Here is a 23,790-nt window from a genome sequence, read left to right on the forward strand (position 1 = left end):
CATTCCTATTCGAAATTATTCCTAAAAATAACAGCTAGGTGGCAGGTGCATCTTAGGGCTCATTAGCATGTTAGCTTAGCACACCATAAATACACGACAATTTTGAGATTAAAACCCTGTTTTTGCTCCAAACTTACTTTATAACGCAAGTCGAGTGTTTTAAATAATCTTCTGTGTTTTGATTTGGTTTCAGATAAAAAAATCAGACAGAAAATATATTATTTTATAGTATTCTGCACAATGATAAAGGCTATATCAATTAGCATTGCATTAAAAATAGAATCTATTATTATGAAATGCTCAACATGGCTTGTAGAACACAGATAAATCATATTTCATTGCAATCGTATCAGGGAGTTCCTGGAATGTCACATGACATGGCTCTTCTTCATGTATTCCATATATGGACTAAATGTGCATAGGGCGCCCTCAGGCTGCCAGTGTGAATTGAAAACACAGTACAATATTATTCTTCTCTATAGCAATATGACGTACAACTATGATAATCTATTTTGAGCTAAAATCCCTGAGGGACGATGTTTTGTCAAGTGCTTTAATGACGACCGTACGGGAGTTTTTTTCTGAATGGATGCTGCTGACACTCATAATTCATAATAAAAGTATCGACTCTTTTTTTATTACATAACTCTTTACACAAATTAAGACATAACTGTCACTATAACTGTTTCTCAGAATAAAATAGTGGTCAAAAACTGAAGCTTGAGTTTTCGATCTTTATAATGATGTATAGTTTATCAAGGTAATAACATTAAATCTAACAGTAACTTTGAACTTATTTAAACAAAGTATGATTCAGTGCTGAAGGGCGTTGTTAGGCACGACACGTTTACCAGTTACCACAATATAACGGTTACCACACAATACAAATATTTAAGCCAAAGAATATGTATCAATGCAAATTCATGAAGTACACTCACTAAATGCCTTCCTTTCGCTACAAAAAAGTCCCTAACCGTGAACCACAACCAAAGTTACATTATTTCGCCATAAGATGGCAACAAAGACTGTCTTTATGAGTGAGTCTGTCAGTAGAGAAGACTTTTATATTGAAAGGACTGAAACTTGTGAACACTGAGAAGCAAGATGCAACTGACAAATGACTAGAGGGCACGGAAAACCCCTTAACTATGGGGTTAGAATTGTTGCATTATTCCAATTAAATAGATTGAGATTCACAAATAAATGTAAAAAGATTCACAAAAATGTATCAAATTCACAGATAAATAGATTAAGATCCACAAATAAATGTTCAGTTTCACAAAAATGTATCAAATTCACAAATAAATAAAAAAGAGAATTGCAAATAAAAAAATATATTTACAAATGTGTTTTATGTCACAAACACATCTCTGCCTAGCATTTATTTGTGAATCGCTTCATTTGTATATGTAAATGCTTGCACACATTTGTGAATCGCTTCTTGTACATTTGTAAATCCCCTCGCATCTCTGGATTTGGAAAACACTTCTAGCGTCGACGTACAGACAAATCCACAAATAAGTGGACTCCACCCACCGTTTACTCAAGCCAATCAGATAACGGCCACATTGAGCTGACCAATTGTAGCTCATTCTCACTACAACCAATCATGGTAGGGCTTTACACTCAGGGGCGGGAACTGATTAATTTTGTACCCTTGAAAAAGAGCTGTAATCTATGGGCACTTCGTTCGTATGAGCTGTTTGTGTGGTTAAAACACTCTGTTTCCAAAAGATTGTTGGAGTTTAACACTTCTTTATATTTCCATCAGGATAAACTCAGGATTACACACTAATTAGGATCTTCACAGACGAGCATCATGATCAGTAACACCCCTCTCTACACCACAGAAGCGATGCGGCAGCGCGTCAAAAGCAAATAGTACCCTATTATCTTCCCTGCTGCCGTTTCAAATAATGTAAAACTAACATGTTTGAAATGTTAACACATATTTTGCCCTATGTGACGTCTGTTTTCTTACCTGCAGATATATGAAGTGGCTGCATAATCTTCCTTATTGACTAGTGTTGGCTACTTAAATTCATAATTCGTGATACTTTCTACACTGGACGCGGCACAACACTATGATTCACTGACAGTAAACGGATGCCCGTTATACTTCTGAAGTAGGCGAATGATTTGAACATTCGCTTTGTCAAGTGTAGACAGCCTTGCACAGGGGTAGACACGATGTAAGAAATGGCAAAACGGATGATTTTGTCTTTTAAAAGCCCAATCGTGGTGACAAATAGCTATTGGACATAAATATTATGTAGAATACCAAATATGAGCCCAAATGACCATAAGTGACGTAACAGTATGAGCCTCAGCAACAGCGTGTACTGGGGTTCTCTTACGAGAGGTACTCTCGTACTGCGTAAATCTTACGCAAGGGGAAAATCTCTTTTCCGCGAGATACTGAAGCCAAAAATTATCCTTAATTTTGAAATAATGTAAAACGCGTTGCGGCAGCATGCAGACACAGGCGAGACGGCTTGTGCGCCTATTGGCTGCCCTGCGGCAACTGCAGCAGCCTATCGATAAGGCCCACTCGTGACGTCAGCTCCAATGGGGGCGCTTCGCGCCCAATACGTCACGTCCCGCCAGAATGGGCGTGGTCTAGGGCTATAAACATAGCTTCGAGAGGCTAGCTCACTGATTTTTCATCTCTTCAGCGAAGCTCTCGCATCGCTGGATCCGGAGAGAAGCCGCGCCGTTTGAAGAAGCCTTTCAGCGGGACGAGTCGACACTCTGAAGCCGCTGGCCGCGCCGCCTTCAGTCGCCTTCCTGCTGCGCTATCCGGCGTTATATCCTTTCTCTGCTACTGTGTTTTGTGTATGTGTGTGTGTTTGCCGCCGCGACACACACTCTCATTGCACTAAAAGAGCCGGGCGTCTTGAAAAAATCCTTTCCTGAGGATCACGCAGCTCTCGCGCTCGCGCTCGCTGACGGCGACCGCCCTCACTGCGAGCCAGTTACTGCCTATGGTGACTCTGAGGACTCACCTGGCATCCTTCTCCGAGACTGCTCCTCCGCCCCCCCCAACCCGCAAAGCTCGCCGGTGCGCCCGCTTGCCTTGCCTGCTTGGGGGATGATACCTGCTCTCCCTCTGTTCGAGCCGCGCAAACCGCGCCGTTCACAGGGGATGTCAGGAGCGGACGGTCACGGGGCTAGCTTTCTCTCTCCCTCTGTTCGAGCCGCGCAAACTGCGCCGTTCACAAGGGAGGCTGGAAGCGGACGATCGGGGTTAGTTTTTCTTTACGTTACAAGAAAGCTACCCTGCCCTTGCGCCCCATTCACGCGTCACTCACCGGCGAAAAGAGAACTCAGTTCCCTGATTAGGCGACTGGAAATATCAATATTGCAGCAAACGAGCCTGTTGTAACACGCACGCTTGCAAGCAAACGCCGAAGAAAACATGTTGACGCTCTCTTATATGCTCATGCATCTACACACCTTTGTGTTCCCCCCTGTGGCTCAGTGGTGGAATCTTAGGTTTTTCGCACGAGAGACCGGGGTTCGAATCCCGGTCTAACGGCAGATATATTATGCCGCCAATGCTTCGCTCTGTCAGTTCCCTGAAAGGCGACTGCAGATGTGCATTTTGCAGCCAACGAGCGCGCTGTACAACCCGCTCGCCTGCACCCAAACACCGTTTCTATGGTTCCCGTGCGTCACTGGCGAAAGGAGAAAAGGGTGTTTTTAGCCCCGCTGCGGCCGGGCCGACCTCCACTCCTGACACATTTCTCATTCCCCTCTTAAGTTCAGGTGACTGGAAATGTCAATATTGCAGTGAGCGAGCCTGTTGTTTTGCACGCACGCCTGCAAACAAACGCCAGCATGTTGACGCTCTTTGATAATACTCGCGCTACTGAATGTCTATGTGTCTTCCTCTGTGGTCCAGTGGTAGATCATCAGATTTTCGCGCGAGAGACCCGCGATTGAATCCCGGGTCTACCGGCAAAACACATTTTTGCCGTCAATTCTCGCTCTGGCAGTTCCCTGAAAAGGCGACTGCAGATGTGTATTTTGCAGCCAACGAGCGCGTGGTACAACCCGCTCGCCTGCACCCAAACTCTGTTTCTATGGTTTCCGCCTCTGAAGTTCAGACGACTGGAAATGTCAATATTGCAGTGAACAAGCCTGCTGTAATACACGCACGCCTGCAAACAAACGCCAGCATGTTGACGCTCTCTGTTTCTATGGCAACTTCTCGCTCGTTCAGTTCCAGTAAATGCGACTGTTCCAGTGTATTCTGCAGTAAACAAGTCGGCGAAGCAGCCCGCTTGCCTGCACACAAACGCCGCTTTTACGGCTACCCAGATAAATCCCATAAGAGTGTATTTTCTGGTGTCCCGGCCACGGCCGATGGTGTTACGAATGTAGACGAAATGCCCACTGCCCAGTGCTCATTCCTACACACAAACACAGCCCGTCACACAGGGCTCGCGCACATGAAATCGACCCAGGTCGATTGCGCATTAAACGTGGTAAATGTGCCCACTGCCCAGTGCCCACAAACACTACGTTCCGCATATCTCAAGGTTTCTGTAAAAACAAAACCAACGTGCATTCGCTCTGCTCAGGCGGACAATGCTCTCAGTGTTGTAAATGTGCCCGCTATCCCGCGCCCACATTCACACATAGACATGACAGGTCCTACGGGACTCGCCCAGCCCTCCCCTCTCGGTTGACCACCGCATAGGAGTCGAGCGCGAGCAATCTGCCCGCTGTTATCAGCGCGCCCCCTGCCTCGAAGCGCGACGCTTATGTTACAGCACACCGAAGCCCCTCTGTCGCTGAGCGACCAGAGCGCGCTCCGCATTCAGCCCCTAGCCATTCGTGCAGATGCATGGGCAAGGCTACCCGGGGGTTTTGAAGTGGGTGCTAGACATTATAGAAAGAGGCTATTCGCTACAGTTTCGCCGACGCCCTCGCCGCTATGTGACGCGCGTCGAAGCTACGGTAAAAACAGAAGTAGCACCACCTACTTCGAGCCGAAATTTTGAAACTGTTGAGCAAAGGGGCCATAGAGCCTTTATCTCAAGCTCAGAGTGAAGGAGGGCTATACAGCAGATACTTCCTGGTACTGAAAAAAGACGGGGGTCTCAGACCCATACTAGATCTAAGGCAACTGAACAGAGTGCTTGCGAAGCAACAGTTCAGAATGCTCACGACCAGAAAAACCCTCACGCAGATTCGCCGAGGAGATTGGTTTGTGTCAATAGATCTGAAAGACGCATATTTTCAAATACAAATAGCGTCACGTCACAGGCGACGTTTGAGATTCGCCTTCGAGGGCCAGGCATATCAGTGCTCAGTCCTACCGTTCGGCTTGTCTCTAGCCGCTCGCACCCCTCAGACTACAGGGCATGCGAGTATTGAACTACTTGGACGATTGGCTGATTCTAGCTCAATCTCACTCGGTGCTCATAGAGCACAGGACCATTTTGCTCGATCACCTCGAGAATCTGGGTCAATTGGGCGAAGAGTTCTCTGTCTCCCAGACAGATAATATCTTTTCTGGGCACAGAACTGGACTCGCTGTCTATGATAGCGCGACTGTCACCAGAGCGCGTACTAGACATTCAGCGCGCAGCGAGCTCTTTCCGCTGCGGCGCATCTATCCCGCTCAAGAAATTTCAGAGGATGCTAGGTCTCATGGCCTCAGCATCATCAGTACTTCAGCTGGGCTTGCTTCGCATGCGCCCGCTACAGTTCTGGCTGAAAGCGCGAGTACCGCGCCGAGCGTGGGCTTCCGGTCTGCTTCGTCTCAAGGTCAATCAGAAATGCATCGCAGCTCTGAAACCTTGGAAAGCAAACGACTTGTACCAATCAGGTGTTAGCCTGGGGACTTCCTCGAGTGTGAAGGTAGTGTCTACGGACGCCTCCACCTTGGGATGGGGAGCACTGCTCAAGGGCAGACCGTTCTTCGGCCAATGGTCAGAACGGGAGAAGCTTCTACACATAAACTGCCTCGAAATGTTGGCAGTAGACAACGCACTGACGCGTTTTTGTCCCTAAATACGAGGACACCACGTCCTGGTCCGCTCGGACAACATGTCAGTGGTGTCCTACATAAATCGCCAGGGCGGCCTCAGGTCCCGAAACCTGCACAGGCTGACAGAACGCCTCCTGGTGTGGGCTCAGCGCAACCTGCTCTCGCCGAGAGCAGCGCATGTGCCAAGGCTCCTGAACGTAGGACCGAACAGACTGTCCAGGAACAATGTTCCGACAGGCGAATGGCCTCTACACCCACAGACAGTCCAGCTGCTGTGGAAGAAATTCGGCAGAGCGGAAGTAGACCTGTTCGCGTCTCAAGAAAACGCTCACTGTCTGGAATTTTTCTCCAAGAGCAGGGACGCGCTGGCTCACGTATGGCCCCGCCACCCGCTCTATGCCTTTCCTCCCGTCTCTCTCCTGCCTCAGGTGATAGAACGGATCAGAGAAGGATGCTCAGTGCTACTCGTAGCGCCGTTCTGGAAAAACCAACCCTGGTTCCCAGTTCTGATGCAGCTAGCAAGCACTGCCCCATGGCCAGTGCCAGTGAGGAGGGACCTCCTCTCTCGCCAAGGGCTCGTTTTGGCATCCGCGCCCAGAGCTGTGGTCCCTTCATGTTTGGGCCATCAACGGGTACCTGCTGACCTCCCCAAGCGGAGTGTTAAACACGATCACGCAGGCTAGAGCTCCGTCTATGCGACGTCTCTATTCCTCGAAATGGTCAGTGTTCTCCAGCTGGTGCACAGCTCGTGGCGTGTCGCCCCTAGACTGTGGGGTGACGGAGGTTCTCTAGCCATAGCAGCGTTCTCAAAAACAACGCTGGGTCAGTCAGTAGGAAGGAACGATTTAGTCATCGTCTTCCTTAGAGGAGCTAAGAGACTGAATCCTCCCAGACCTCCCTCAGTCCCTGTATGGAACCTTTCTACAGTGCTGGAAGCCATGAAAGGTGACCCATTCGAGCCTTTACAGACGATTGATCTTAAACACCTGTCTTTCAAGACAGTGTTTCTTCTGGCTCTCGCTTCAGTGAAGCGCACAGGGGACTTACACGCGCTCTCAGTAAGCGCGACGTGTATGGAGTTTGGGCCTAATGACTCAAGAGTTATACTCAAACCTAAGCACGGTTATGTTCCAAAATCCCTCAACACACCGTTTAGGGCGCAGGTCATTCCCTGTCAGCCCTACCGGTCTCTGACGAGGAAGGAGACGCAAGCTTCCTTTGCCCAGTCAGAGCATTAAGAGCTTATGTGTCTCGCACGTCTGTTTTCAGACAGACAGAGCAGCTCTTTGTTTTCACTCTACGGACGTTCTAAGGGACTTGCCGTGTCGAAACAGAGCCTATCCAGTTGGATAGTTGATGCTATAGCGCTGGCTTATACCTCTAAGGGCTTACAGTGCCCATTTGGAGTCAGAGCACACTCCACGAGAGGCGTGGCCTCGTCGTGGGCTTGGTCTAGTGGGATTGCCTTGCAAGATATCTGTATGGCGGCAGGCTGGGCCTCCCCGTCTACATTTATAAGGTTTTATAACCTAGAGGTTCCCGCCTTGCAGGCTAAGCTGCTTTCGGTCTAAAATCGGTACTGTCTGCCCTGATGTGTTCGGGCCAGAATACTGAAACTGCTTGAGCAAATGCTCGCTGTTGGATCGCGCAGCTCTATGGGCAGTGTGTAAGACCCACTATATTCGTCAGTCCAGGCCGGGGGTCGCCCTGACTGTACGACACATCATCAGTATAACTGCTCCTTATAAGATGTTATATTATTACGGGAATGATGCTATTCTAGCCACTCTTTCCTGGGCTCTCTGTGAGTCCCTTATGATCATGTACTATATGAGCCCGGGCACTTGCCCTTGGGACTTTGGTGCTGGATCTTAGCATGCACGGCGTTTTACACTGTTTCCCCTAGCGTAAGATTTACGCAGTACGAGAGTACCTCTCGTAAGAGAACGTACTCGGTTACTAACGTAACCTCGGTTCTCTCTAGAGAGGAAACGAGTACTGCGTATCTTGCCGTGCCTGCACACGCTCTGGTTCGCTTCGGCGATGAAAAACCAGTGAGCTAGCCTCTCGAAGCTATGTTTATAGCCCTAGACCACGCCCATTCTGGCGGGACGTGACGTATTGGGCGCGAAGCGCCCCCATTGGAGCTGACGTCACGAGTGGGCCTTATCGATAGGCTGCTGCAGTTGCCGCAGGGCAGCCAATAGGCGCACAAGCCGTCTCGCCTGTGTCTGCATGCTGCCGCAACGCGTTTTACATTATTTCAAAATTAAGGATAATTTTTGGCTTCAGTATCTCGCGGAAAAGAGATTTTCCCCTAGCGTAAGATTTACGCAGTACTCGTTTCCTCTCTAGAGAGAACCGAGGTTACGTTAGTAACCGAGTACGTTTTAAGTGGATAATGCAATGCTGAAAAATACATCTTTGCATTTAATTTGGATGTGGTAAGTAACTTTTACAATCAAAAACTATTAAGTTTCAGTGTTTCCCTTAGGATTTTTTTCAGGGGGGGGTGGTAGACACCCTGAAACTACTAGTGTCGCGGAGCGGGCATGTTACAGATACGGGGTGTAATTTTTTTAGTAATCAAAAATCATGTCTAATTAATTGAATCATGAAACTTATACAATTATTATACTTATACAACATTTTAAAAAATTCTATGAAATGTTTTATTTTTCCACACAATTTCGGTGTTGTATTTTTTCTGGTAATCAAATGAAGACATAAAACATTCATTTCTTTTGATCATATTAAATCAAACAAACTTTTTGTCAAAAATGTGCTGCACAATGAGCTTTACTGTTAAAATTAAAACATGGAAGAAAAATTGATTATTCCTTAAAAAAATAAAGTTTTGATGATTAGTGTTAGTATTATTATTACATTGAGACTTATCTAAGTTCTATTGTACAACAGTAATATATTTCTGTCAAGTTAAACCAAACTTTTATTTTGACGGGTTGCAGCGAAGACCTTTGAGTTTCTGTGTGTTTATGACATGACGATAGTTTTTCTCAAATGAAGCGGTTAAATGCTCACGAAGTGACTTTCAGAACGGATCTAGAGTCTGGAGATAAAGTTCATGCATTCATGTCCTCATATAGACAAAAGACAGCACGAGCGTCACACGTGCTTCAGCTTGCGTGTGTGAGTTGAGGTAGTGATGGGCAAATGAAGCCTCATGAAGCACTGAGGCTTTCCCCTGATTGTTAAGATTCGAAGCATCAAGAGTGTCAAAAACAGCGTCATCTTGTGGCAGGTCAAATTTATAGCAGCCATAAACTCCGTTGTTTTATCCACACAAATAAAAGCCAGACTACGCTAATTGTTCAGTTTTCTGATAATATAACTCGCATATTAAAGTGTGGCAATAAATTAAATGTAACAATTATATTCATATTAATTCTAAAAAATACCAACAGAGTTGCTTGATGCAAGTAAATGGTGGTCTAATTATTTTATGGTTTCTATGCTGTTTATATGTCAGAAAATATGATCATGTAACATAGGCTATACTTATTTATAAAAAAGAAAAAACAAATGTTAGTAAATGGACTTAAACTTTCAAAAACCTGTAGAGTTGGTCTGGGTTCAAACATTCCGACACGCAAAGTTAAGCATTCACATGACTGGAAAGAAAGTGAGGCTTCGTTTTTCATTCACGTGTTTCTCTGAAAGCAATACGTGCTCCGGCATGGAGCTTCATGAGAAATTGCGCTGCGTACTTGATACACCCTTTGATGCTTCAGTGTCAAATGTAACATCACTAGAGTGAGGTAAATGAAACTGCGCGTTGTCTGCACCATTCATTCGCACAGATGCAGGATTCGTATTTAAATAGTCTTTTTGTGGTTTAATATTCACAAACACTAGACTATATCGCGATTTGATTAAGTGTACTGAAGTGCTTTTTATTTATTCATCAAAGAATTTACAAATTCTGTGATATTCCGCGTAAAAACGTCTGCGTTTTCTGCTTGTGCTTCCGTTTTTTTATTTTTGTTTTTTTATAGCCTATATTTTTGTCATTCTTCAGGGGGGCGAGCCACCCCCCAAAAACAATGGTAGGGGAAACACTGATCTGATACATATGAAATATTATTTGTGTGATCAAGTGTTTTAACCGATAAATAAATGCATATCGCTTTTCTGCTGGGCATTTCATTTTTAAATGCATGATATCTCTTGGAATGCAACAACATGTCACACGTTTAAAAATAACCCACCTATATCTTCTCTACAAACAAAGGGAATCGTAATACAAGTATTTAATGTTTAAAATACTATTTATAATGCTTTATAGATCATTAGATCCACGGACCTGCTTATTTCTATCATTAAAACTGCTTGAATAAAGAAGTGGGAAAAGCTGTTGTGACAGTAATTTCACCAATCAAGTCAAGTCACCTTCATTTATATAGCACTTTTAATAATATGGACTGTTTCAAAGCAGCTTTACAATGATATTAGGAAATTAAAGTAACAGAGATTGTTTTGGCTTTACAGCAGCTCTAGAATAAAGTTATTGTCCAGCTAAAGTTAGTTTTTATCGATTCACTTCCGTTGCAAAGATCATTAACTATTATGCCGCCGACTTGAGCTTCCAAAGTTATTGGAAGTCATTAATTTTCAATGGAAGCTGGCTTTTCTCAGCTGCAAGGAGCGTCAAATCCATTGGCGTTGCGTTTTGGGTGTTTTGAGCAACCAGAGCGTCAATCAGAAAGTTGAAAGTAGCTCAACTTTATGGTAATGAGCTATGACGCGGTTCAGCGGCAAGCAGCAGCAAAACGCCAGCAACCAATCGGAATATAGACGTCCTTCGCGCTGGCTGATTCCGGAGAAACATACGATGTAAACTTTCGTTCCTACCAAAACATTAGTTCCGAGAAAATGGAGGAGAAGCTGATCATTGCCGTTGCTGGGTTTCCTATCATTTATGATTTGACGACGTTTGCATATAGGGACCAGTTACAAAAGAACGAGGCATGGGATAAAATAGCTGGGATAGTTGGTGTCTCCGATGAGTTGGTGAAGTGCGTGCTGATGATTTATAATATTTTTAACTAATACTGATAGATACTCAAATTTGTCTCTGTCTTGCCAGTAGGGCTGCATGATGTATCGTTTAAGCATCAATATCGCGATGTACGAATCCATGATAGTCCCATCGCAGGGTGTGCGATGTCAAGAATAGGTAGGCTATCATAGTTGATCCGTGATTCATTAACTGTACGGGCCAGCTGCTCCCCGGCCCTTGACGCATGTGATTCGCGGATTAATTGCACAGTTTAACCATCATAGAGTGAAAGTTTATCATTTGCATGTGTTTTTAAGTCCTGTCAGTTTAACAGGGCGAGCTTGACAGGGCATATATAACTTCGCACTCACCTTCACCATCTTCAAACAACACGAGCGCTTGTCTTGCTCTCTCTCCCTCGCGCATATTAATCGCAAAATATTAATCAAAATCAATTGACACGATGGTGTCGAAAAAAAACTCTCCAGTGATGAAATGCTTTCTGTGTTGACAAATCTTGTGCGATATAGCAGCACCAAACACAACAACTTCGTGATGATCCATAATGATCCAGTGATGCACATTTGAGGATGAGCGCAACTTTTATTGGAAATATTTACGAACGCTCGTTTTAAGCAGGAATGCAATTCATTCGTTCACGGTAACACTGATTTGACCAATTGCACAGATGCAAATAATAATAATAATAATAATAATAATAATTATAGCTAATTATTCTTTTTTTCCCGACCAAATGTGACCAAAACTTTGATATATGCTGTCATTATAAAAGGTTTCTAGTGTCAATGTATTGCTTGTTTTTTCTGTTTACATTTCATGGTGTGACACTTCTCTTCTCCCATGATCGAACATAGAATGCTGCTACGTCAGAGCGGCCAAAGCGTCAACAAGCTTCCCCGAACTTTTTGACAAGCGTCTTTGACAGGGTGGCCAGAGCTTCTTTGCAGCTCAAGTCGGCGGTGGTGTGTACGTACAGTTAGGGGCATCTTACACGACACCGTTCTAACAGAAAACCCCTAACGCGCTCCGGCCCGCTCTTTGGCACAACAACAGTGCCTGGTGGCTCGAGAACGCAAACCTTGAAATAGGTTCAAAGGTGTAAGTCTTGAAGTAAAAAAACAAAACAAAAAACACAATATTACACAAACTCACGTATTTATCACGAGATTGAATCCAGTTATTCATTAGTCAGCAACTTATATAGGCCTACGCTTTTCTGTTCTATCTTGAAGAGTGTGACGCTTCCATAAAGCGTTGTTCCCATAACAGAGATGTAAAGCGCTGTTTCTCTGGCATTTTCAAAGGCTCATAAAAATGTGGCTTGACTTGATACACAGTCTAATGGTCTAACTCTAATGAAATCCAAATTTTAAACATCTTTTACAGTAGCAATTTTATGGGCCTTAGCCTTATTCCTATTTGAGCCAATGCAGATGAATGAGCAAAGTTATTTCAGGGCAAGATCGCCCTGATTGCACAGCCAAACGTGATTGATTGTAGCGAGAACATGATACGATTGGTCAGCTCAATGTGGCCGTTATCTGATTGGCTTGAGTAAACGGTGGGTGGAGTCCACTTATTTGTGGATTTGTCTGTACGTTGACGCTAGAAGTGTTTCAAAATCCACAGATGTGTGAGGGGATTTGCAAATGCACAATAAGCGATTCACAAATGCACAGGACGTGATTCACAAATAAATGCCAGGCAGAGTTGTTTTTGTAACTTAAAACACATTTGTAAATGTTTATTTTATTTGCGAATTTAATAATTTTCTGTGAAACTCTTTGCATTTATTTGTGGATCTTAATCTATTTATTTGGAATAATGCAACAATTCTAACCCCATACTTAACTGTTAAAAGGACAAGATATCGCAGCAGACATTCAAACGGATTTACTTTATTACGAATATAGGACTGACCTGAAGGAAGATGCTATATCTACTGCAAATGCAACTACACTCACTTATTCAATCTCTCACAATATTCTACTCTATAAGCTTCAATGAACAATATCAATGAGAACAAACATATATTTACGTTGCTAAGAGTGGTTGCTAGGGGTGTTGTGTAGTAATAAATAGAACTGTTGGTTGAAGCGGTCATAGTCGTGTTTTATTGTGAATAAAACACAGCTATTGACCAATCAGAATCAAGGACTGGAACTAACCGTTTTATAAATATATATAATCCATTAAGTATTTGAATATAATAAATCACAAAATGATTAAATGATTAGTTTCAAATTAAATTACTTGTAAATGTAATATATAAAGAATAATATAGCCAAGAAAGCACGCAAAGAGCCCTCTCCTTATAATAACTAAAAACTCACTTCAGTTCATCATCTCGGAGTTCCGTTATAATCAATGAATCTCTTATTTACAACGTGTCTATACTTTATTATAATTAGAGGATTCACGAGCGCTGAATAAAAACGTTTGAGCGGCAAGTGAATTCTGACTAACTTAAACACCTCTGATTGGCCATTGCAAAATGTCTGTGATTGGCTACAAAATGTAAAAAAAATAATAATAATTTCAAAAACATATTGGAAAAGCAAACTTGGAACATTTGCTAAATATGTTTAGCCAAATTAAATGGGGCCCCCTGATTCCCTGGGGCCCTAAGTGACCGCTTACCTTGCTTATTGGTTAAGTCTTGATTATAGAATATTTAATTATTTTAAAACCATTTACCTCATTATCTCCAGCTGACAGTTTGGACTCTTCAGGCCATCAGAAAGAAGCTTCACTCCAGAATCCTGCAGGTCATTGTTACTCAGGTCCAGCTCTCTTAGAAAGGAGTTTGAGGATTGTAGAGCTGAAGACAAACTTTCACAACACTGAGCAGTGAGATTACATTTGGGAAATCTGAAGAAGAAAAACACATTGTAATTGCATACAGAATAAATCTTAGCAGTGCAATTATTATTATTTTTTTAAATTCACTTATTGCAAAAAAATTAAGTATTTGAACTCAAACCTCAGTATCTCCAGCTGACAGTTTGGACTCTTCAATCCATCAGAAAGACGCTTCACTCCAGAATCCTGGAGGTCATTGTTACTCAGGTCCAGCTCTTTTAGGACACAGTTTGTGGATTGTAGAACTGAAGTCAAACTCGTACAACAATGAAAAGTGAGATTACAGCTACGTAGCCTGTGTAAAGTACAAAACAAACAGCAATATTAATGATTATCAGGTAGGATTTATAAGGGTTTATAATCTGGAGCATAGATAACTTGGAAAAACCTTTGACTGTAGTGATGTAAGCAAAGTCAAAACAATTTTCTCTTCATAAAACATCAAAACAGTATTTCCAGTTACTTTCATTTATGATAACTTTAATTGACCTCCATTCAAGACATTGAAGTGAACGGCCACTATTTTGTATGTTAAAATTATTTTCAATGGCCTGCCATTACACATGGAATTGTTTTGAAAACTTCTGACATAAGAATATCTGTGTGTATAATTATAATATAATTATTTTTGTATATATAAATATACTCATATGCATGTATATATTTAAGAAATTATTATTTTATATATAAATTAAAAAAAAATCTTAAATATATACATGCATATGTGCATTTATATGTGACCCTGGATCACAAAATCAGTCACAAGTAGCACGGGTATATTTGTGGCAATAGCCAACAATACATTGTATGGGTCAAAATTATCAATTTCTCTTTTATGCCAAAAATGTATAGGATATTAAATAAAGATCATGTTCCATGAAGATATTTTGTAAATTTCCTACCGTAAATATATAAACATTTTATTTTTGTGAGTGAATGCAGCACAATCGTTAACATAAATTGACAACTTTAAAGGCGATTTTCTCAATGTTTAGATATTTTTGCACCCTCAGATTCCAGATTTTCAAATAGTTGTATCTCGGCCAAATATTGTCCAATCCTAACAAACCATACATCAATGGAAAGCTTATTCATTCAGCTTTCAGATTATATATACATCTCAATTTGAATTTAAATGAACCATGTGACTGGTTTTGTGGCCCAGGGTCACATATATACAAAATAATTAACCATTGCTTAGCACTACTCATTACATAGTTGAAACATTTGCCAACAATGTGAAACATTTTTCTTTTTTAAATAAAATTAAATAAGTTGTAATGTCTTACTGATGACAAAACAAAATATCTCATTGTAAAAACTATAACAGAGAAAGGCTTAGATCAAAACAATAACAAAAGCAGCATTCTCTATGTGCTTGCTTCCTTCTGATAATCCAATGCATTAACCCCATAAATTCAGAAGCAAAGGAAAGACCAGCAAATCACAACTTTTACATTCAACTGCGGCTCTATAGTATAAATACTCAGTACATATCGAATGATCTGTAACAGACAAAGCAATAGTAACACATGGTAAAAACATTGTTACTCAAACTTGTGTGTTGTGACATTGGTGTTGGATCAAATATAGTCTAAAAATAATCAAATTTTCACAATTTGACACTGCAAAAATATCTTGTAATCCTAAAAGGTATCTCTATGGTTTTGTTTGCTGAAGTAATCCTGTTTTTACTACATGGCACGTGCGAATCAATGGGATGGGCGAGAAGTAGGCATTGATCTTCTTCTGCAGAAATGGTCTTTCATCGCATTATGGCGCAATAATGTAACAAAATCTGAAACTAGTTGTTTTCTGAACTTGGTTTCAATAAAAGCTTTTTTTGGACTAACAAGAAAGTTTTGAGTTCAGAAGCATACAGGATATTTTTGTCAAAAAATTTATGAAAATTTTATTTCTCAATTCACGACCCCTTTAAGAAAAAAAAAGGGTAAAACTCAGACTCAACATGCCTGATGATGGAGATACAGTACATTGGCATTTACTATCATCACATACATTGATACATTTAAAGTCTTGGCCAATGAGTTAACCGAGTAAAATTAAGCCCCAATTAAAATGACTAACAGTATATAAATGTAAAGGAGACTCTTACAATGCTCTTCTGGTGTTTTTGATCACTGGTAGTAGTCTCATCAGTGCATGATCAGATCTTCTGTATTTCTGCAGATCAAACTTTTCCTGAGTCTCTTCAGACATGAGGAGCACAAACACCAGACCAGACCACTGAGCAGAGGAGAGATTCTGTGCTGAAAGATTTCCTGAGCTCAGATTCTCCTGGATTTCCTTCACAAAGTCATCTTTCAGTTCATTGAGACAGTGGAAGAGATTGATGGTCCTCTCTACTGATTTCTCTGTCTCTATTTTCTTTTTGATATAGTCAGCAGTGTTTTTCATGTTCTCTGTTTTGAGTTTTAGTCCTGGCAGTAGTTCCTTCAGGTCATTCTGACTGGACTCCTGTGACAGACCCAGGAGGAACCGGAGGAAAAGGTCCAGGTGTCCATTCTCGCTTAGTAAAGCCTTCTTGACTGCAGCCTTATGAAGCTTAAACAGTGGCTTTTTGGACAGCTTCCATGTCAGTTTTTTTGTCCAGGATTCAAGAAAGGGGTTTGTTTTCTTGTCTTTGCCCATCAAAAACACATAAAGAGCTGCAAGGAATTCCTGTACGCTGAGATGTACGAAGCTGTAAACATTTCTTCGTAAAAGTATTTCTTCCTTAAACATTTGAGTGCATAACCCAGAGTATACTGACCCTTCGCTGACATCTAGTCCACATTCCTCAAGATCTTCTTTGTAGAAAATCAGGTTTCCTTTCTCCAGCTGTTGAAAGGCCAGTTTCCCAAGCTTCAGAATAATCTCATCAAAAGACCTTGCATTAGCTTTAGGTTCAGGGTCATCACAGTATTTTTTTTCCATCTGTTGCTGCTGAGAAATTAAGAACCTTGTGTACATCCCTGTGAGAGTTGTTGGAGTTTTGTCTTTGATTTCTTGAGCCAGTAGAGGCTGAAGAACAGTAATAGAGATCCAGCAGAAGACAGGGATATGGCACATGATGTACAGGCTCCTGAATTTCCTGATGTGACGGATAATGTTTTCAGAAACCTCAGGACTGCTGTTATTTTTGAAGTATTGCTCTTTCTGCTCATCGTTAAATCCTCGGACCTCTGTCACTTGATCAATGTAGTCACGGGGTATCGGACCGGCTGCTGCTGGTCTGGATGTGATCCAGATGAGAGCAGAGGGAACCAGGTGTGTCTTGATAAGGTTTATTATTATCTTTCTCACTGTTGTTTTTTCTTTAACATCAGTACATTTGTCATCCTCTTTAAAGTTCAAAGTGCAGCGACATTCATCCAGCCCATCAAAGATGAACATGACCTTACCGTCACCTTCAGGAAGAGAGGGCAATTCTTCAGGACTACTAAAGAAGTATTTGTTAATCAGGTCCATGAGACTGTACTCTTCTTTAATCAAATTCAGTGTACGGAATGGAAGTGGAAATATGAAGACTATATCCTGATTTTCTATTCCTTCAGCCCAGTCAAGGATGAATTTATTGACAGAGACAGTTTTTCCCACTCCTGCGATCCCCACTGTCAGCACTTTTCTGTTTCGTCGACTCGTGTCACACTGGACTTTAAACATGTCATTACACTCGATTGGCTTCTCCTTGGCAGTCAGTCGGTTGTGATTTGATTCGATCTGTATCACCTCATGGTCATTGACTCTTCCTCCAGTTTCATTCTCCACCACATATAAATCAGTGTAAATATCATTTAGGTATTGCCGATGACCCATCTGTGAATTACCAACCAAGATCCGCTCGTAATCCTGTTTTAATTTGTCCTTCAGTTTGTGGCTGGTCTTTATATAGTCATGAACAGTAGCTTGACTTGTCTTTGTATAGTCATGAACGGTAGCTTGACTGTCATCTGCTGTTGAGCCTTTAAGGAAGAAGGGAAAAAACAGCAAAGACTAAGTGATTGTGTTTTTCATAAATTCATTATAAAACCTATATGTAAATTATAACCTAGTCTGCAGTTCCCATTACAAAAATAACTACAGCACATTGTCAAGAGAAATGGAGTGTTCTATTCTAAACAATTAGATAAAGAACTAAATTATAAGAAAAGATTTAATAAAAAAGCAGAGAATTACAGATCTTGGATAATCTGTAGGGGCCATGAAGTTTTCATAAGGTGACAAAAACATGTACTGTGTGTGCACACGTGTAGACCACATCCTGTAAAGATGATGAATGTTGCATTATGTGTGTGGGTGAACATGGTTTCTGAGTAACAGGAGCATTTTTGTGTGTAACCGCTAAATATAAAGACAGTCAGGCATTAAATGTCTAGAAAGGTAGAAAACTGATAAAATGTACAATAAAAAATGTGTGTATTGCTAATGCCATTGACACAAACAGGAAAAGCATTTTGTAAAAAAGCAGGTAAAACCAAGCATTGACGCTAATAATGTAAAAATTAAATGCACACAGTAATTATGTTGACACAAGTAGAAGCAACGTGCGCAAATGTAGAGATATTGTGCGTCATTAGTGATTATAAAATGGGGCCTTTTTGAGCTTTCTCGTGTGTGTGTGTAAGATCTTCTGGAGAGAGAGAGAGCAAGCAGCAAGCGGAAGCCAGACACAGACCACAACCTTCAAGAAGACACCGGATTTTCTTACAGAGCGTATACTGTATATTAAACGAAGACAGGGTAAGCATTAAAATGTAATTGTGTATTCTGGCCCATGGAACTTCCAGCTTATCCGGCATAGAGTGGTGTATTTTTGCTTTTGCCTCTGCAAGAAATAATAAATTGAGAATGAGGACTGCAATCACTCAAAACTTATTGTCCAAGTCTGTTTATTGCTGAAGAGTAAGAACCCTTTTGGGGTATCATGAAATAACTGTCGGAAAAAGCTATATCCCATGGATTTTACAAAGTCAGTCAAGGTTGACAACCAGTCGCAACAGAGTGGGCCGTGGGAGTGCGTGAGCAGGTATAGCTGTTCTCTGGGGCGGAGAGCCAGCTGTGGACTGTGGGTCTGAACGGAAGGCTAACCCACACCACCCAGGTAGGCTTGGTTGTTATCTGAACTGTAGGCCTAGGGGGAACGGCAGTGATCAGAGTAAACCCTGAGATAATATAATCAAAGAAGAGAATATTATACGCCTACCTGACTCCTCCTGAATCTATAAAGGTAGACCTTTTACAGGAGTTGAGTAATATAAATAGAAGAAGTGGCTCGTGACCAACATAAGAGTTACATGGTCGTGGTAGAAACCACCCAGGAGGTGACGCGGCACATGTGTGATAATAACTACTATATTCAAATTAATCACACTCGTACTCCAAGGGTGCTTCTCAATATCCCTCCTCGTTTCCTCGCTCCTCCGTCCTCCATTCTATGACCCGGAAACCGATCAAGCTCAGCCATCTTGTAGGACATCTCAATTCTCTAATTGCACCGGGAGGAGGCGAGGATTGAGGAGTGAGGAGGCTTCCAGAGGAGTCATGAGCGAGGATACACAGGTGTATCCTATGCGGAAGAGTTTTATCGACTAAACATGACGAACGTATAAATTCTCCTCCCCCTTCACATCTTTACCTTTGCAGTTTAAATAAACCACACATCTCACATATTGGTTTATCATTATTTATTATGAATTTCTTAAATAACCAAACTTCAACAACATAAGGGCAGATCCTTTGAGCGCAGCTGATGACGCAGTGAAGTGACGCTCGAGTGACCAAATATTCCAATGTATAAATAAGCTTTCCTTCGATTCCTGCAACCTCCTTTTCTTTCCTTGCAGCCTTTCCTCGCATCCTACATGAGGCGGAGCTGAGACATGAGGAAAGGGAGCGAGAATGCACAAATAAGAAATGAGAAGCACCCAGTGATTACATTGTTATGTTCTTAGGGACTTTTAGTGTTTTTGGTTGTGTTTTGTGTGTTACTCTGACTTTAACAGGCGGCGTGCTGATTGGCTGTTTAGCCTGTCAATTATCTGTGACGAGTTGATTGGCTGTGCCCTTTGAGGGCGTTATCATCCAGTCATCCTGATGCTCGACACTAAGGGACATGCAACTGCTGAAGCAGGAGAGACCCCAGCACACATTGGCATACAAGGGAATGAGAGGGCAGATAATTTAGCTAAAAATGGGTTGAAAGTAAATCAGGTAGAGGTGGCAGTACCAGTTAGTAAAGTAGAGATCAAATCATATGTACGGAGCAAAATTAAGTTACAGTGGCAGAGATTATGAGATAAGGGAAATAAAGGAAGACATTTATATAAGATACAGCAGAAAGTGGGGGAAGAAAAGTCAATGGGGAAGAGCAGGAGAGAACAGTGTCAATTTAGCAGAATTAGACTAGGTCATACAAAGTTAAATGTATCTCTACATCTTATAGGAAAACATATCTGGAAATTGTGAGACATGCAGTCAACTGGAAACTGTGGAACATGTGACATACTCAACTCAAAGAATGGCGTTAAGGAAAGGACTGGAACAAGAAGGAATTAAACAAATGGACATTACAACTATTTTCTCAAATAACTCTGGAAAGATGGTACTTAAACACATTTCATCTTTTTTACAACAAACTGGACTGAACACAAGGATTTAAGTCAAAGTAATTAAGATACAGTAGGTGGCGATAATGCTCCATATGGTTGCAAGTCGCCAATAAAAAGAAGCAGGAGAGACTTTTTGTATTGAATTTGACTTGTGATGTGTTTTGTTTGATTTAGTTTTAAGTGCTTTGACTGTCATGTTAATCTTGCCTATTTTGACTGCCCTAAAAACTTCTCATTTGTGAATTTTGAAAGTATTAAACAAGCTCTTCAAAGCTGGGTTAAGCTGGATGGACGAGAGGGGTTAGGTAAGCATGTCACGTAACATACCTATCTCGTTTTACTTTTGTCTGTTTGTCTGGTTAGAGTAGTTTAGTGGTTTAGTTGGTTTAGTTTAGTTGGTATTTTAAAGAATGTTTGTATCCAAACAGTTGTGTGGCACCATTGACTTCCATAGTATTTTTTTCCTACTATAGAATTCAATGGTGAATAGCTCACTGCTGTTTGGTGGTTTTCTACACAATGAAATTACAGGACAAAACAGTATCAGAGTTGGATTTGATACTAGGAGCTGAGGTGGATCAGACCCAGCATGTTTTATGTCTGCTTTTATGCGGCGTTGCATCTTTAAACAGAATTTTGTGCCGACATAGAGCAGCCTTAACTCCGCTGTGTAAAGATGCCTTAAGTTCTGCCGCTGTTATTCTTGGCCCTGTAATTGTTTTTTGCTGTTACATTTAATCTTGTTTCCATGTACAGGGAGTGATTTTGTTATTTACCCTTTTTCTCTACTGAATGAGCTCCAACAGCAGCAGATGTCTTTATATTGCATTCAGCCTGACCTGTGTGTGTGTGTGAGAGAGAGAAGATCACTCACTGGGAGATATAAGTTACACAAACACATCAGCAAAGTAAAGAGGAAAGATTTAAGTCATACCATCACACTGGTAAACATTCGATCACATTACAGTCACAGCAAATTAAACATTACCTTGCTTGTGTTTGTTCTCCAGCTGATTAGCCAGTTCATTCTGGTTCATCTTTCTCAGGACCTCCACCGCGATCTTCACAGCTTCTTCTGGTCCAAAACACTCCACCATCTTATCCACAGTTTTTAACCTATCTGCATTCTCCATTTCACAATTTGATATATGCTCATGATTCTTTAAGCGCCACTGAAACTCCTTTAGATCAGCTTCTACCAGTTCCCTCAGTGAGTTCAGAAGCTGCTCTTCAACAGATGCCATCGTCCTTCACGGATTCACGGCTATGTCTTTAAATGCAAATGAGCTGCTTCTCTCAGCCCCCTTTCCAGAAAAGGGTGGTGCTTTTACAGCTTGTGCCTCAGATACTCTGCCAACAACAAATAAAACAGGAAATGTTTATTTTTTGCATGTGTTTAAATAGCCTTGTCAGTTCAAACTTCAGAAATATGGTTTTCTGAGTGCAAAACACACTAAGCACGTGCACAGAAAGCATGCTTTTTGCATCGATTTTCAAATACAAACCGTTCATACAAGTCCCTGTACGCCTTGTGTGAAAGTTCCTGAAAGATAACTCAAGACTACAAGGCGTTACAGGGAGTTCAGAAACAGTGCACACTGATGTTGTTTTGAATATTGATATTGTTATTGCTTTTTACCTGCTTTCAAGAAATGTTACTTTGCTTGCTTTAAAGGTAATGCCATATATGCTGGAATATAAAAGCGCTTGAATGCTATGTGATTGGAAAGTACTTGAAATGATGTTGATGTAGTAAACCCCTAGATTGTTATAAGTAATAAATAAGTGTTCCCTTTCGAGGACGTTTTGGAAACGCCCCTGCGTGATTGCGTCTGAAGCACTTATATCAATTAGTCCAATGGCGAGAGTGAACATCGCGGGCGGTTGACGTCCAGTGTTGGGTAAGTTACCTTAAAAAAAGTCATTCGTTTTTGTGAGAAGTAACTATAACTGAGTTAGTAACTGAGTTACACTATTACAAAACTAACTAATTACCAGGGAAAGTAACTATTGTGTTACTTAAAAAAAAAAAATTAAATACGTGAAATAACTTGGATACTGTGAAATATTAAATATGTTAAATGAATGAAATGGACACTAAATAAAATCTATTATTATTATAAAACATTGTACACTAATCTACACTATTTTAATGTTGCTGTGGGACAATGTGAGAGACACCTATTAAATTAAATATTAAAATATTATCATTACTATAGTGGAACAACAAAACACAATAGATAGTCAAGCATGCTCTCGGACACATTCTGTCTCACTCACACTGTCGAGCGCGCTCGCGGCATTCGCCTCGCTTTTATCCAGCCCGGCGCCTCAAACACACACACACCAGAGCAAAAACTTTGCAGGTCCTATGGCTGAGATAGAGCCTACTCGGACAAAAACTGCTTCAGTGAGCTCAATTATAGTAACGCCGCATTTTATTGTCAGTAATGGTAACGGCGTTGTAACGGAGGAAACAGTAATTACACTGAACAAAATTATAAATTCAACACTTTTGTTTTTGCCCCCATTTTTCATGAGCTGAACTCAAAGATCTAAGACTATTTCTCGTCGCTGCCCCAGGTTCACAGGTGATCTTATCTAGGTTGTGCTCTCAGTATTCACACAGACAGGCTCTTGTTCGTATGGCGTTCGGGCATTCTTGTTCCCAAAGCGCTATTGACGCAGCGCAAGTTCCCTCGAATGGGAACGTCTCAGGTTATGACTGTAACCCTAGTTCCCTGAGAAGGGAACGAGATGCTGCGTCACTTTGCCATACTCCCTGCATCCCTGTGATCGACTTGCTTTGGGTAAATCGAAGCTGACGCCGGTCAGACCGGATGTGCTTTTATCCTTTCCTGGTCATGACGTCACCCGCCCGTGACTCTCTCCATTGGACTAGTTGACACAAGTGCTTCAGACGCAATCATGCAGGAGCGTTTCCAAAGCGTCATCGACACTGCACAAGTTCCCTAATCAGGGAACTAGGGTTACAGTCGTAACCTGAGACATTTTTATTGTATTTATTACTATTGCCTCCTGTGAGACTTTACTTATAACTACAAACTGAGCTTCAAACAAGAACAACCACAAGGGAGTCTTCTACATCATTACATTCCAGAATAACTTTAACCTGCTGCGGGTGAGTACTTAACCCCCTGGTACGGTGGCCGAGAAGGGTCACAACACAAACAAAAACCACAACAACTACATATTCAGAAAACACCTCCATATTCAGAAAACACATGCAAACGCCACAACAACTACATATTCAG

At 41.6% G+C, this 23,790-nt stretch overlaps 1 protein-coding gene across 6 annotated transcripts in view; it reads right to left on the reverse strand.

The window, feature by feature from the left end:
- The window catches only part of LOC309497332 (protein NLRC3-like), a 72,148-nt gene that overhangs the window by 33,881 nt on the left and 14,477 nt on the right, over positions 1–23,790 (reverse strand). For 3 of the 6 annotated variants that reach the window (XM_082167548.1, XM_082167545.1, XM_082167543.1), the window contains exons 2-6: positions 21,504–21,865; positions 21,292–21,354; positions 16,021–17,869; positions 14,026–14,199; positions 13,740–13,913 (exon numbers count right to left, since the gene is read on the reverse strand). In XM_082167548.1, the coding sequence (XP_082023674.1) occupies positions 13,740–13,913; positions 14,026–14,199; positions 16,021–17,869; positions 21,292–21,354; positions 21,504–21,759 (2,516 nt within the window). In that variant the 5' untranslated portion in view covers positions 21,760–21,865. The remainder of the gene's footprint in view (positions 1–13,739; positions 13,914–14,025; positions 14,200–16,020; positions 17,870–21,291; positions 21,355–21,503; positions 21,866–23,790) is intronic. The other 3 variants (XM_082167544.1, XM_082167547.1, XM_082167546.1) reach the window with 3 other exon arrangements.

This window comes from Leuciscus leuciscus (assembly GCF_965113295.1).
Source record: "Leuciscus leuciscus genome assembly, chromosome: 4".
Lineage (NCBI taxonomy): Eukaryota > Metazoa > Chordata > Actinopteri > Cypriniformes > Leuciscidae > Leuciscus > Leuciscus leuciscus.